This window comes from Colletotrichum phormii, assembly GCF_030913505.1.
Source record: "Colletotrichum phormii strain CBS 102054 chromosome Unknown BDP81scaffold_25, whole genome shotgun sequence".
Classification (NCBI taxonomy): domain Eukaryota; kingdom Fungi; phylum Ascomycota; class Sordariomycetes; order Glomerellales; family Glomerellaceae; genus Colletotrichum; species Colletotrichum phormii.
In genome coordinates this window covers 637,396-652,010 of record NW_026851467.1, presented here as the reverse complement: position 1 = coordinate 652,010, position 14,615 = coordinate 637,396, and the positions used below count along the sequence as shown (strand labels likewise).

Sequence of the window (14,615 nt, the reverse complement as noted above, 5' to 3'; positions counted from 1 at the left end):
GGAACACATATTCCCACAACTGTCGTGTTACCATAGAGCTCGAATCTTGGGAAGCAACGACCCAGAGTTCTTCAAAGCCGAACACCCTGGTGAACGTACACTAGTTTTCAGGTCTGGTAGTTATCCCTCCACTTTAGCCCACGGCAAGCTGCTTTCAATTACCCCCAGTGGCTTGACCTATCCGTAACTCATGTTGAAGCTTTCGCTCGGAGGTCCTTTCTCGAAATCGAAGGTGAAGGCAGACATGCCATATCTGCAGTCAAGTTGTTCGGCTTGATAAGGATGGACGCCGACGGCCTATGGCAGAGCATCACATTTATCAATTTGCACCCCGCAATCCACAAAGCTTGCAGCAACTCCATCGTAGTGGGGCGAGCCGACACGAAGTAGCCGGTGGTGAGTGGTGCGTGGGGGTACCGTGCCTCTTGCTGGCTCAATACATTCTGGGACTCGAGCATCTCGTAATAAGAACTTGGTGCAACACGAACGTCGTTCCAATTAGAGATCAACCCGAGATTTGGAGACAGAATTACGATTCCGAAGTGACCCACAGATGAGATGCTTAGAGCAGATAAGGACGAGCTATCCGGGGTGAGGGGGGCTTGAAACGTTGCAATCCCGCTCATTTCAGGATTGCGGGGTTGATAGGACGATCCGACACAACTCTCCGCGGGCAGCTCAAGCCCATCCGAGAACGGAGCCAACGATGAACATGTTAGCCTAGGAAAGACGATACTCACGATGTCTGCGATGGACTATCGATGGGGTTTGTAAGTGACTAAGTAGTAGTCCGAGTGATGAACTCTTATGTAGTGCGATTTAATTGATGAACAAACACCAGCTAAGATCAACTCTTGCACTGGACTCACAGCACATTACTGATCATCAATTCCAACCATTCAAGCATAGTATACTTACGTACCACGATGTCCTCCTCAAAGACCCCTGTTCTCACCGATAAGGCAGCCAAGCCCCTGCCCGGCATCTACAGCCAAGCCATTATCGCCAATGGCATGGTCTTCTGCTCTGGCGCCGTTCCCATGGACCCGGTGACTATGGAAATCATCGACGGTGACGTCCAAGCACACACGGTATGTGCATGCAGCAAGAGGGAATCTTCCCGATCTGCAACCCTATTTCAATCGGACACCGATGTCGCTCATCGCTAACCGGTAACCGGTAACCTTAGCACCAATGCATTAAGAACCTCACCGCGGTTCTAGAAGGCGCTGGTACCACGATTGATAAGGTGGTCAAGGTCAACGTCTTCCTTTCGGATATGGACGACTTTGCTGCGATGAATGAGGTTTACTGCACCTACTGGGGCGATATAAAGCCATCGAGAACGTGAGTTTCACATCGTCGCTGAGTAGATTGGAGATGCTGATTGGGTTGATTTAGTTGCGTTGCGGTCAAGACCCTCCCTCTTAATGTTGATGTTGAGATTGAGTGCATAGCTGTCTTGTAGATTAAAGTGATTAGAATAAAGAGACCTACAATGCAGGTTCATCAAGTATCAAATTGAAATGAGACCGTGATAGCTTTTGATGACGATGAAAAGTCCAATTCTCGGCTTGGACGTTGGTCTGGGCACTATCCGCACACATATTGTCCACTCGTCACGGCTGAACTTCAAGTCATTTGATTCAGCTTCCAACAGGAACCAAATTGAAACGACTCAATCGATTTTGGTAAGCCCAATCGACATCATGTCTTCGCCTTTTTACAAAAGCTCTATCAACTTGTCGCAAAAGTATGTGATTGCCCTCCTACCATCTTCCAACGCCTCATCCATCGCAATAAAAGGATGTGGCTGCCCCTTCATAATATGCACATCCGTCTTCACACCCGCATCCTTAAGCTTCTTGCCAATAGCCTCGCCCTCACTTCGCAAAACATCGAGTTCGCCAACGACCACCACAGCAGGAGGCAACTTGGACCACTCCCCCTCCCACAGAAGCGGGCTCGCCTCAGGGTGCGCCCAGTTCTCCTTGTCAGGAAGGTAATGGTAACGATACCACATCATCTTCTCCGCCGGCAGCGCGGGCGTGAACTCGTTCTCCTTCCACGACGCATGCTCCAGCTTCGTTGAGTCAGCCGTGGCGGTGTTGTCTGCGACGGGCACGGAGAGCAGCTGTGTTGCCACGGTTGGGAAGTCTGGGCGCTTCGTTGCGCGCTGGCAGATGATGGCTGTGAGGTTTGCGCCTGCGGATGAACCTCCGATCGCGATGCGTGAGGCGTCGAGGTCGAGCCTTTCTGTGCCGGTCGCGGAGATGGCCCAGAGGACGGATTCCCAGCAGTCGTCAACGGCTGCAGGGAAGGGATTCTCTGGTGCCAGTCTAGAGGTGAGATTAGTAGTGGTTGTCTTGTCCCGTGGTTCTCTACTCACCTATAGTCTACGCAAATAACGACGCATTTTGCTCGGTTGCAGAGATGCGTGGCAATCACGTTCTCCGTGTCAATGTTGCCCAAGACCCAACCGCCGCCGTGGAACCAAAAACACTGAGGCCATCCCTTGGCCGGCCTTTCTCCCAAGGGGGTGAAGGCTCGGAGGAGGATATCGGGCCCGCTCGTTTCTTTCCTCGGAATGGTGAAATCCTCTGAGTTGGCGACCTCGAGCTTAGGGCCGGCGCCTGGGATTAAAGTGCCGCTTGCACGAGATGCGGAGATGGGCTGGTGGTGCACGACTTGCTTGTCAAAAACGAACTTGTTGTAAAAGTCTTTGTACTCGGGGTTGATGCGGTCGACGACCGATGGGTGCAGAGGATACGGCGGCTCAGGCATGATGGCGATGATTTGGCAAAGGTTGGTGAAATCCGGTTGGCGGTTTGTTGCAAGCTGATGATGAAGACGGTCGGATTGTTGTCCAGCTTCACTTCCCAGCTGTACGAAAGCACATAGGTACTCGAGCAATCGGCAAGATGCCGTCTTTAGCCGGCAAACTCCTCCGAGCTCCGGTCACCGGCCGGGCGCCCCGTTCGAACATTGCTGCTAACGCGACACCCCGCCCAAGGGTCCGTCACAAGATCATCAGTCCGTCACCAGATGCAAGATAGCAACCGTAATGCTGAGAGCTTTATCGGTGAGTGGAGCAGTCGGGAAGCTTAAGATTTGGCCCGACGTTACTCTCAGGGGTCGACTTGCGTCATGCTACCCCTCCGAACCCCGCAGAGATCAAGACCTTTGCTAATATTGAATGAAGCAACGTGGAACTCATAAAGGTGTTGAAATAAGCTGCAAGATGCTGAGCAGCTGGATAGTTTGGATACGCTTATACAAATGATTCTGAAAGTTTCGTCCTCGAACCAGACCAGCCGGACGACTGACATACTTACTGTGGTCCATGGATGATATGTAGGATCCAAACTCTGCCGCTTGCTCTCATCTAGGGCAGTCTCGTCATGCTAGAATTTAGTAGACACCCTCGGAGGAAGCCTAGGTCGTCTTGTCCCAGTAACAATATCATCTAATCCGTGACCAAGCATGGCATGAGATTGTACAAGCCGGGGAATCCTCAAATCTGCAAAGTTTTGGGCCAGATGCAACCTTCTGGTAGGTACCGCCAAGGGATTTACCACGGCATGAGATGTCGGCTGGTAAAGACGAAGCAGAGACAAACACGGTACAGACGGATCAACAGAACCAGAGCGGGAAGTATTTCCTGCCCGCCTGGAAAGAAACGACCATCAAAAAGCGGATGCTCATACGCCCTTCTTGGAAAGGCACCTTGGTGAGATGGATGGCGAGAGAGGGAGTTTCGAAAAGCAAACTCCCTCCAACCACCCTGAGCAGTCAACTATCACTCAATCTGTACGCGGGAATGAACGACTTTGCTCCCACGGATGTCTAGCATCGCCATTCCCGTCGTCGGAATTGGAGCCATGTTTACGTCACCAGCAATGCTTCAAAGACGGTCGCATCGCGGTTTCACAGTATCGAGAGGTCGACGTAAGTATCGAACTGTCCAGCTATATTGCAAGCCACATGGTAGACCATTGGAAATCCACACTCAAGTGTCCTCCAGGCACTGAGAGCTACTTGCGCCAGCTTGCCATCATGGGCACATGGTATTGACAACGTTGTAGGCCTTACACGGGATTTTCCATCTGGCCACCCCCCGTGTTCGTATCGGGCCTTGCCGCCTTTATTAATCGTCGTCTCGTATCGCATACGTGGCAGGGATGGTCGTGTTGTACAAATCTCTAGTGGGCGCGAAGCAGGAGTAAAATCGTGAACGGGTTGATGCAGACGTCGACGAGCCTATTTCATCGACATATCTTAGGCTACATCCTCCAAGTATCCTACAATGTCGGTATTCGCATCGAGCCGTCGGTCTCTCGTAGACATCATCATTCCCTTAGTCCACATCAACACCAAGCTTCCTCAGGTCGACGACGGCCTCCTCAATCTCAGCCATGAGCTCCTTGTGCGCCTCGGGCACGTCGTTAAAGGTCATGACATTGTATCCGAGTTTGGCCAGTAGGTAGGAGCCGAAGGAGATGAGAGCCCAGAAGGGCAGCTGTGCGCATGGAGTATATGTTAGCAAAGTTGGGCCAAGCCGCAAGGGTTGCTTCTAGAGTGCGATCACGGCTACGCACAACGGGGACGACATCGTTCTGGATCTTGGCGGGGATCGGAATGAGCTGGAGGAAGAGAGCGAGGTAGAGCTGTAGAAGAACATTGACGGTCAGCAAAGGTCTTGTTGGAGGTGGGATGGTTCTGGACACAAGGGAGGGAGGGGTCATACCGAGCTCACGAGGAGCGCAAGAGAGATGGTCTGCTGTGCGCGGGTCATGATTGCGAGCGGTGTAGGAGGCCTGATGTAATGGTGGGAGATAAGATTCGAGGTTATTGTCTCTAAGCAGAAGCGATCGTGGCTGAAAGGAGTGACTGGAAAGCTGGCGAAGAGATTACGATTCTTGTGCCCTTGGAAGCACTGACAAGTGGAAAAGGAGTCGCGAAGCTGTCCTGAATTCTTGGTGGAGCTCTGAGTGACTAAGCAGATCTCGGGCCCTGTGCGGAGTACGTACCTCTGCGTAGCCGCACTTTACGCGTTGGACCCACTTGCGGCAGGAGCAGGCGCGCCGCCTCCAGCTCTTTCCATCCCTTCCCTCAATGCTGGGAAATCTCATCAACCTGACAACTCACTTGAGCCTTTCTTGTCTTTCTCATGTTCTCATTGACCAATCTTGAAAGTGCGCGAATCATTCATGAAATTCATGCTCTGGGAGCAGTCTGTCCGGCGCAGGGTAGCCTGTCAAGAAACCCCATAGCTGAGGTTGTCACCCAGAGATTCTCGTACCGGTGCTGAGACCTGCCCATGATTCAAGTCCGAGTCCCGTCAAGGTGTTCTTGGTGTGGCGAGTAGAGTAGTAAAGTTGTGAAAACTGCAAGTTCAATGTGCTTCGTCAGGCTCAAACTAACGCAAACTCACACTTGCCGCGTTACCGAATGCTAGACTCCTTATTGTCGTCGCGAATACATTGGAAAGGGATGATCTGCTCAGGGACCGAAAACTCGCACCAATCGCATCACAGACCACCTGCTGGTCGCTGTCGGGATGGGTATGTCATGAGACGTTGGGACGACGATGATGAGGGGAACTGATCAGTGCAGGAACACGCAACCTCTGTAACTCTATTCTACGCTTCTGTGGAACAAGCTTTTGGGAGTAATCTACGACGAACTGGAAGGAGACTCAATGACAAGTCCGCCCGGCCGTCCGAAGATGGTGGGGATGAAGTGCGTGGCAGACCGCGGCGACCGCCTGATCATGACTGGAGTTTGCTGAGGGGTTCCTGAAGTTAGGAGCTTTATAGGCAAAGGTACCGCCGTTGAAGAGCACCCGGACTCTTGTATATCGAGGTCTGTCAGTTACCACTTGTATCCAGCGTCAAGATGCATACCCTCGGCTTTCTTACTTGCGTTGCTGGGCTCTTGGGCACAGCATTTGCCGACTTTGGCCTCACAACATCAGACTCCACGTACACGATCGACACCAGCGGTGGGCTGATTTTTGAGGTTAACCGGTAAGAATAATGATGGATGAACCAGCACTCTCGAAAAGTGAACCTACCCGAAGCTGACGGGGAGTCAAGCACAAATGGCGACATCACCAGTCTGCTCTACAACGGTGTTCAGTTCCAAGGCACGGGCAAGATGTCACAGATCAACTCCGGTCTGGGAACCTCAATAGTCACAGCTGACACCGTAAATGGACGTGTCAAGATAACCGTCAAGGCTGGCTCGCAACCCTTGACACACTACTATGTAGCCAAACCAGGCGATCCGACCATCTACATGGCAACTCATATCACTGGTGAGGTTGCGCCTGGCGAGTTGCGCTGGCTGGCCCGACTCCAGCGCAAGCAGGTACCGACTGGTGTGCATGGCAATGTTGCCGACCTCGATGGATGCGTGGCATTTGAAGGCAAAGACACATTCAAGTGTCCGGACGGCACCACCAGATGCAAGATGTATACATCTGACCGTTTCATTGACGATCAGGTTCATGGCGTGACCGGCGACGTAAGTCAGAAGATGAAGGAAGAAGGGATCTGAGTGATGCTAACAATTCCAGAATGTCGGTGTGTGGATGATTATGCCTGGTAACGCCTACGAGCACTCTGCCGGCGGCCCCTTCATGAGAGACATCAACTCGCAAAGCACCGGCGACCAGGAGCTCTACTGGTATATGAATAGCGGTCACGTCAGGACCGAACCTTGGCGGTTCGGCCTTCTTGGCCCCTACGCAATGAGCTTCACGTAAGGGTCATCCGTCTTCTCAGTCTCGCCTATGTTTATAATATGCTGACTAGACGCGTAGACGCAGCACCAAGCCGCCGCCGGCGGATGTCGACATGAGTTTCTTCGACTCCTTGAACATTGATGGCTACGTTCCCGATAGCGGCCGCGGAAGTGTTTCGGGCACCGCGACGGGAGCGGCAGGTGGTTCTGAAACTGTAGTACACTGGTTCAACCAGGATGCACAGTACTGGACAAAGGCCGCCGGCGGAAACTTTAACTCGCCGCTGATGAAGCCCGGAACATACACGATGAAGATGTACCGGAACGAGTTCCCCGTCGCTAATGCTAGCGTGACGGTAACGGTGGGTGTGAAAGCCACGCAGGACATTGTGGCAACCGAGTCCGAGCCGTCGGTTATCTGGCGCATCGGCGAGTTTGACGGGCAGCCTTTTGAGCTGAAGAACGGCGACAAGATTCAGAGGATGCACCCCTCAGATGCTCGCATGGCGAGTTGGGGAGGCGAGTTTACTGTCGGATCATCCAAGAACCAAGACTTTCCCATGGCCTTATTCTCCAAGATTGGAGGCAATGCCACCGTCAACTTCAATCTAGCTGCCAATCAACTAGAAGGGGTTGTCCTGCGTATTGGAACGACACTTTCGTTCAAGGGCGGAAGGCCTAGTGTCAAGATAAATGAGTGGGAAGCAGCGGATCCTGGGGCTCCGGTAAGTTATCATCATAAAATTAACTTTGCGTGGATTTCGCCAGAAAACTTCCTAATGCAGTTACTGGTAGACACTCATTGACTCTCGCGGTGTGACTCGTGGTGCCTATCGCGGGTTCGGCGACATGTACACTTGGGAAGTACCTGCAAGTGAGTTGAAAACGGGTCCAAATACACTCGTGATGGGGGTGATTGGGACGGGGGACGTTGACTTTCTCAGCGCCAACTATATAGTCGATGCAGTTGAGTTGCAGGGTAAAGGGGGTTCCAAGAACGGCACCTTGTCATATGCTTCTCGATACCAGCGGCGTTTTGAATATTAGAAGTGAAGACTCATGTGTTAATACATCCTGTCACCAAACCCTTTTCCCACTTTCAAAGGGTCCATAAAGCCTGTCTTTCAGTTGCTTCCAGCTTTTCGATGCCTGCAGGTTGGCCGCAACCTATCTCTTCTCACTCTAAGCTGGCCTGAGCAGGTGACGACAATGTCACTTATCCGTGATCTTTGAGATGGATTCGAACAGCTAAGGGCAACAAACGACATTGAAAAAAACATTGGGCAAGCCGCAAAAGAGGTATTGCGTAACTAAAGTCCATATTTGAAGTAGTGATTATTTATATCTGCCTTCCATTGTGTTAAAAATGTGCCGAAGCCTTCAACAACTTCCATGCTATTCCGGTCAGCAAAGATGCAAGCTATGAAGTTTCCGAAACCGAGAATCGAACTCGGGGCTATGCCTAACCTCTCAAAGAGATGAGAGGGCATCATGTTGGCCACTACACCATATCGGATGTGAGGATGGAGTCGTCACCCACTAGGAGCATTCATAGACTCCACCGGTGTTACGGATTTCTTCATATAACTTCAGATGCGTGACTACTTTAGGTGGGCGCCCGATGCTTCAAGACGTTGTATCGTGTGCGATCTTACTCTGCTCTGAAACAGAAATTATCGTTGTCGATGAGATGTTCTATCTCTTTGTCTCTACACACTCAATTGCGCACAGTGCTGTCTTCTTGTATACAGAAATTCAATGACTTCAAAGCTACATTCCCATGTTTTCCTGTGATATTGACGGAAACTATATGTACCCACAACTACCTAAATGCAGTAGAGGGATCTCTCTTTTGTATATGGCGCAACGGTACAATTCCGAATTCTGTCAGATATCATGTGGGACTGTGGATACCTGAGGCAGTGGCTGGTGCCCCAGGTACCAGCTGCCCGATCCACTTCCTGGTTGATCCAGCCCACCGCAGCCACCTTTCACCTTCACGCCAACATCACCAACCAACCGTCAATACCAGTCGTATTGCCTCATTGCTTGCCTCGTTGGTCCAGATGAGCAGTGTGTACTGCCCACATATCAAGACCCAGTTGTCAATGTCGAGCCTCCAATTGAACCCGTTGCCGTATTCGTCTGCTCCGGCTGTTGCCCAAAAAACCCCTCATCGAGTTCCCAATTCCACACCTCCACCCCTCCTCCAGGAGTCCTTATGGCAATTGTGTACTTTCCTTCGAAGTTGCCGACGGTGACTTGCCGTCCCAACTTGACCGGAATCTTGAGGTTCTTGCGCCCAAGGAAGCCATGCCACACTTCCTTCACGGTCCCAAGTTCAGTCCCTTGAGGAAATGGGTCATGGTATCTCCGTCTGCTTCCAGTGACGAAATCGAAGAGGTCGACTCCTTTTGCGTGTGTCAATAACACACCACGATCAAAGAACGCCGCTGGCCAGGCGCTTTTAAGTTTCCCCGGTTCAGGGTCTTGTTTTTCGTAACCACCATATTCGGAGTGCGTGACCCTATCTTTCTCAACGTCCCAAGAAATGATCATGACGGCTCCGCTCGGCCCGTCTGGAATCCAGAACAAGACACGGTACCCATTATCCGCTTGCCGACTCAGTATCATACTGACCCCGGGGTTCTCGGACTTAGCCTCTTGCCCAAGCCGGAGGATTGACTTCTTGGCTTTCATTGAGCCCGTCAAAACCTCTAAACAGATTGCATTGCCATCTGTCATTAGCGCGACGGCGACGTTGCCCCAGATTCCAATTCGACTGATTTCTGCTGGCCCAGGAACATTGGCTACTATTTTATGCCTCCATCTCGGGCCTTCGGACTTCCATATGGCGTTTTTATCATGCCAAAAAATGACAAGTCTTTTCCCTTCAAGATGCACTGGGTGAAGTGTGGTCAAGACTTGGTAAGGCAGGTATACGTCCAGAATTCGTTTGCCCTTCTTCCAATCCCACAGAGAGGCACCCACTTTATACTGAAGAAGGATTATATACTCTGAGTCGTGGCCACATATAGATGCGGTCTTGATTTTGTATACGTCCCACGAGTGGCATTTCTGCGTGTCGAGGGTGCCCAAATGCTTCCCACTTTGCGTATCCCAAATGACGACGTTGGAATCCCCATCTACCCCGACGAGGTGACGCCCATTCGACTTGATGTAATGTATGTTGTTTTTGTATGCCATTGAGTACGTTTTGGTGACTTTCATTGACCCAATGTCCTCGACGGCGCTATCACGCAGCAATATCTCACCACCAACTGATTGAGCCTCCGGAGGCGGCATTTGGTCATGCAGATTAGGTGGCAAGTCTTGCAGCAAATCGTCACAGACGCTTTCGGCGTAAGATGTGAGGGATTCCAGCCAGAGGTCAATGGTACTGCTGTTGGCTACATTGATTTGCCGGTTGGTGCCCACAGCTTTGCGGATTCTCGCTATCTGTAGAGTGACGTCGGAGACCTGGCGCAAGAGGTTCGTTGTGTCCTCTTTGATCAAACTTGCATCGTTACGAATGATGACGGTATCATCCTTGATGGCTTTTGAGGATACACTGCGGATGTTCATTATCGAGTCCGACAACGCGTTGTGGTAAGATTGCTTACAGGTTCGCCAATTCGAGAGCCAAGTTTAACGACCCCTTGTGCGTCTCGAGCATCGTCTTCAGCTGGTCAACGTTCCCCTTGCCTCCCATTGCCCATCGTGCTGGCCCACTTCGACCATCATGATTCTCAAGCTCCCCCGCGATCTCCGTTGTCACACCCAAGCAGTTCCCGACAAGAGCCAAGACATGCTTTCCAAAGGCGGCAGGCAAGGAGACCTTGGTCGCGGTATCGTCGATGAGAAGCTCGAGCACGATACGCAGATCGGAAAGCTCTCTGCTAACGGCGGCGAGATCTTCGCGCGCATCGCGACAGGTTCGAACAAAGTTCGTGACGGCTTGTGTCGTTTTCCCAATCGCGCCAATTAGTGTGATGCAAGCAGTCATTATTGACAGTGGGTCAGCCATAGCTTGATGGAGTTGATATTGAGAGAATAGAGAGTGTTTGCGTCGTTGCGAAACGTCTCGAGACAAGACGTGCGTGGAGGGACAGCGCTTTCATGAATGTCGCACTGGTGTGCCTCACGCTGCGCCTCGCCAGCACTCCTCGCTCAGCCACAATATCGAGTATACGCCTGTTGGCGAACCATAGTCGATTACGATAGAAGGTTGTGCTGACACGCATGTTGAGGTAGAACTTAGAAGAGTAATAGGCGGCCTCTATCTGCAGACCACAACTAGCTAGACCCAATACAGTCCAACTTATGTACAATAAGCACCCGCCTAAACAGTGATGTGAGTCCCGATGTCAGATGTCGTCATGAGATGGCCGGACTGAGAGCAGGCGAGGATATAGCCTAGGAGTTGAGAAAAGTTTCAATGGTAGACCATAGGAGGTACGTAAAGTAAGTACTTCGAGTAAACAACATGTTTCAGAGTTTTTGATAGATCCTCGATTCCTGCCTGGCTTATTACTTAAACTGCACGCGAAGTATGGGACGTAGCGTCGCATGTGACCGACGAGATGTTCTAAACCATACTTTATGCATGTATCAACGAGTGTGTGCAACTACTCCTGATGACTTACTAAGGAATACATTCAGTTTGAAAGCGCTATTTGGATGTGCACATCCCAACTGCACTCTCTGAACTTAGCCATATCAGATCTCAGAGTAAATAAAGTAAGTAAGTACAGAATACAAAAACTTGAACAACTGCCTGTCAGACAACGAATACAGCAAAACAATGGACACTGTGGGAATTGAACCCACGACCTTTCACAAGCAAGCGCGATTATCCAGATCCTCTTGAGGATTGGAATGAGATGCGAAGCGAAAATCATACCCCTAGACCAAGCGCCCTATGACTGATGGCAGCTGGGCCAGCAGCATCCACTAAGATCTGCGAACGGAACATGCTGAGCCCTCGTGGAGTCGCACAGTCTCTACGGATACCTGGTTCCAGTGTGCCTAGCCGGTCAAGTGCTCGTGGAACCCAACGTCAGCTCTCAGGCCGGCTGGCAACAAGGTACATGGAAATATTGCAATTGGCGATTCGTCCGAGTTGGTGTGGTGGTCGCGATCAAGAACACGGAAGACGAGGAACATGAGCCTGCGCCTTGTTGGTTTAGAAAGTGGATCTTAATGCAGATGAGATTTGTGCATACCGGAGCAAACGGAAGTGAACAGTTCACTCGTATTATTCCCGGGAGATGAGGAGATCTTCAGCCAAATCTGGAAAGTGCCATTGTCAAATTGCGATGAAGTGATTGACATTCCAGAGCACGGAAACTGAGACATGCTCAATTAGCCCCAGAGACCCCTGAGGGTTTCCATCTGCCCTGGGTGTCTGGGCCCCAAAGCTCCTGGTCTGCCGGTATCTGACTGATTCTACTCCGTACAAAACGAGGACATTGGAACAATACCCATAGTAGCGAGTGGATGTGGGCAGTACACACTGCTCATCTGGACCAACGAGGCAAGCAATGAGGCAATACGACTGGTATTGACGGTTGGTTGGTGATGTTGGCGTGAAGGTGAAAGGTGGCTGCGGTGGGCTGGATCAACCAGGAAGTGGATCGGGCAGCTGGTGCCTGGGGCACCAGCCACTGCCTCAGGTATCCACAGTCCCACAGTGGAGAGTCATGACAATTCTCAATTATTATCTGTAGAGGCCGGCAGTATCGCGATTCGACATGTGATAAGTTGTGCAAGACTTAGTTATACTTAATAACAACAATTGAGTTTGGGTGGTCGGAGCTTGAGGCATGGTTTGGTACTAAAGAAGCAGAAGTTGGCAACCTAACCATTGGGCATTGGTGGATAGAAAGCATGAACTCTACTTCTCAATCAACATTGCAACCAGTAAACTCAGGATTGAAGAAAGTCATATGCTCCTCTTAATGCCATTTTTACTTGCAAGTCACAAAACAGTTTGATCCAACTCTCCATGTGGCGGCGAAACGAAATTTGGGGGCCATTCCCACAATGGAATGCAAAACACCACCAATCCAGCTGTTGTGATATTGCCTGAGGTCTGGCTAGAATGGCGCATTCCACACCTTTCACATCGAGGCTGCACGTAACAAAACACAGCTGAGCTGCTCTTTTGGTAAACTTGCAAGACTCTGTCAGCCTGTCTTTACACACACGCACTTGGCACAGCTGTGACAGGATCTACATGTAGCTATCACGGAACCACAACACCATGCCATACCGAGGCCCGGCAAAGAATCCGCTGACAGTGCTATCAGATGGAATTTGGACTGGTAGAGAAGCCAACTCAGAGTCCAACGTACACCGTCTGGCACATTTAGTATGGGGAGAAACCGGACTACCCAGAGATGACGACTTCGCACACCTCCACCCCACGGGAAAGGCACACTACGCCAACAGCGTGCCCGTAGGCACCACATTCATGGAGTAGAACGCACTTCTCATAAATCTTCTTGAAGAACATGTCGCTAATCGAGGTCTTCAAGTCATGTCATCCACGGCCTCAACGTTCAAGACATCGAGCAGCAATGCATAGATACCTACGAGTACTTAGTTCACGGCTACACCCCACAGGAAACCGAAATCTGGATGTTTGGTGTTTCAAAAGGAGCCTTTGTCGTTCGGTCAGTCGCGGGAATGATCAACAACTGCGGGATCGTGAAGCCAGTCTATGGTCTGGATGGGAATGTTGACGTCCACAAAACACACCAACTGTGCCAGGAGGTCTATCGCATCTACCGATGCCCGTCAGAAGCCAACACCCCAAAGTCAGAGCAATCACGCACCTTTAGAAGGAAGCACAGCTGGGCCTTGATCGGAGACGGGGACGTCGTTGAACCGCCAATTCGCTTTATGGGAATTTTCGACACGGTTGGGCAACACGGCATCCCGGAGTTCGCTGGCGCGGTCGGCATCGACTGGCCCAAATTTCACGACCAGCACGTTTCAAGCGTCGTATCCGAAGTGTACCACGCCGTCTCACTACACGACCGCCTCTACGCTTACCAGCCGTGTCTGATATCCCGCGACACAGAGTACGGGCCGTCGTACGGCATCACTGAGCGTTGGTTCCCGGGAACACACTACGATGTCTGTCGACAGAATTTCAAAATTGTAAGAGGCGTGCTGCCACAGCGAATCGAGAGTATTCTTCCAGCGTGGGCTTGGTCTAGCAAGACGATCAAGCCGAATGAGGTCCTAAGCGACCTTGTCTTCAAGTGGATGCTGGAGTGCATCGACGCGCATGATCCCTCAGGGCTCGTTATACCGAAGAACACCCTTTACGATGAGCTTGACAGACTCAAAAGTAGCATTCTGCAAGGGCAAAACGCCGGCGATGGCGATGTGTACAACCATATTCTGCAGTTCGCACCTTTTGGACGGTACTTTGAACTGGCGTTGTCGACGGCTTTTGGGAAGTGGCAAGACAACCAGCTTTACAAGATGCTGTTCGCCTGCAGGCCTCGTCTTATTCCTGAGTTCAACGCATCGGTGTACAACTACAGAGGCCCCGATCCTAATCTGGATGGCAGAATTATCCAGAAGCTAGCCAATCTCCCATCCAGTTCAACGTCATCCGAGAAGCAAGCTGAAACGAGATACCCTTCGACATCATACGATGGATGGCTCTTGAGGCGATAAATGTGATCGATACTTGGTATGTTGTGTACAAAGATGGAACTATTACAATACCTATGGAGAGATCAGATCATGGCGATGAATGCACTAATGTCATGTGGAGGCAATGCTTGTACGAGCTGGCAAGGTTTTTCGCACATGTCCTGGATTAATTGTGTACTAATACCTAATTACGA

General features: G+C 51.0%; 6 protein-coding genes and 2 non-coding genes across 8 annotated transcripts; 3 read left to right on the top strand and 5 right to left on the bottom strand.

The window, feature by feature from the left end:
* Window positions 1-926: 926 nt before the first annotated feature.
* BDP81DRAFT_453914 (endoribonuclease L-PSP) lies at window positions 927-1,468 on the top strand (the record flags this gene model as incomplete). The annotated part of the gene is made up of 3 exons (XM_060592878.1): window positions 927-1,091; window positions 1,190-1,347; window positions 1,402-1,468. 3 exons carry the CDS (start codon window positions 927-929, stop codon window positions 1,466-1,468), a joined length of 390 nt encoding a protein of 129 aa, XP_060440308.1.
* A 33-nt stretch (window positions 1,469-1,501) lies between these two features.
* BDP81DRAFT_438251 (alpha/beta hydrolase fold-domain-containing protein) lies at window positions 1,502-3,204 on the bottom strand. The gene is made up of 2 exons (XM_060591305.1): window positions 2,390-3,204; window positions 1,502-2,339 (listed from the first exon to the last, which is right to left on the bottom strand). The coding sequence occupies exons 1-2, from the start codon at window positions 2,782-2,784 to the stop codon at window positions 1,724-1,726; spliced, it is 1,011 nt and encodes a 336-aa protein (XP_060440307.1). The 5' UTR covers window positions 2,785-3,204; the 3' UTR covers window positions 1,502-1,723.
* A 1,011-nt stretch (window positions 3,205-4,215) lies between these two features.
* Window positions 4,216-4,930, bottom strand: BDP81DRAFT_113491 (dolichol-phosphate mannosyltransferase subunit 3). Its single transcript, XM_060581506.1, has 3 exons — window positions 4,748-4,930; window positions 4,599-4,667; window positions 4,216-4,519 (listed from the first exon to the last, which is right to left on the bottom strand). The coding sequence occupies exons 1-3, from the start codon at window positions 4,793-4,795 to the stop codon at window positions 4,358-4,360; spliced, it is 279 nt and encodes a 92-aa protein (XP_060440306.1). The 5' UTR covers window positions 4,796-4,930; the 3' UTR covers window positions 4,216-4,357.
* A 968-nt stretch (window positions 4,931-5,898) lies between these two features.
* BDP81DRAFT_330347 (rhamnogalacturonase B) lies at window positions 5,899-7,794 on the top strand (the record flags this gene model as incomplete). Its single annotated transcript, XM_060585392.1, has 5 exons — window positions 5,899-6,029; window positions 6,099-6,528; window positions 6,581-6,765; window positions 6,827-7,472; window positions 7,543-7,794. The coding sequence occupies 5 exons, from the start codon at window positions 5,899-5,901 to the stop codon at window positions 7,792-7,794; spliced, it is 1,644 nt and encodes a 547-aa protein (XP_060440305.1).
* A 382-nt stretch (window positions 7,795-8,176) lies between these two features.
* Window positions 8,177-8,263, bottom strand: BDP81DRAFT_t310. Its single transcript has one exon. It is a non-coding gene; the product is annotated as a tRNA-Glu (tRNA).
* A 1,630-nt stretch (window positions 8,264-9,893) lies between these two features.
* On the bottom strand, window positions 9,894-10,808 carry BDP81DRAFT_410169 (uncharacterized protein; the record flags this gene model as incomplete). Its single annotated transcript, XM_060589106.1, has 3 exons — window positions 10,371-10,808; window positions 9,983-10,318; window positions 9,894-9,921 (listed from the first exon to the last, which is right to left on the bottom strand). Exons 1-3 carry the CDS (start codon window positions 10,772-10,774, stop codon window positions 9,894-9,896), a joined length of 768 nt encoding a protein of 255 aa, XP_060440304.1. The 5' UTR covers window positions 10,775-10,808.
* A 744-nt stretch (window positions 10,809-11,552) lies between these two features.
* On the bottom strand, window positions 11,553-11,667 carry BDP81DRAFT_t309. Its single transcript has one exon. It is a non-coding gene; the product is annotated as a tRNA-Ala (tRNA).
* Window positions 11,668-13,012: 1,345 nt separating this feature from the next.
* Window positions 13,013-14,442, top strand: BDP81DRAFT_453910 (uncharacterized protein; the record flags this gene model as incomplete). The annotated part of the gene is made up of 2 exons (XM_060592877.1): window positions 13,013-13,227; window positions 13,287-14,442. The coding sequence occupies 2 exons, from the start codon at window positions 13,013-13,015 to the stop codon at window positions 14,440-14,442; spliced, it is 1,371 nt and encodes a 456-aa protein (XP_060440303.1).
* Window positions 14,443-14,615: the final 173 nt, after the last annotated feature.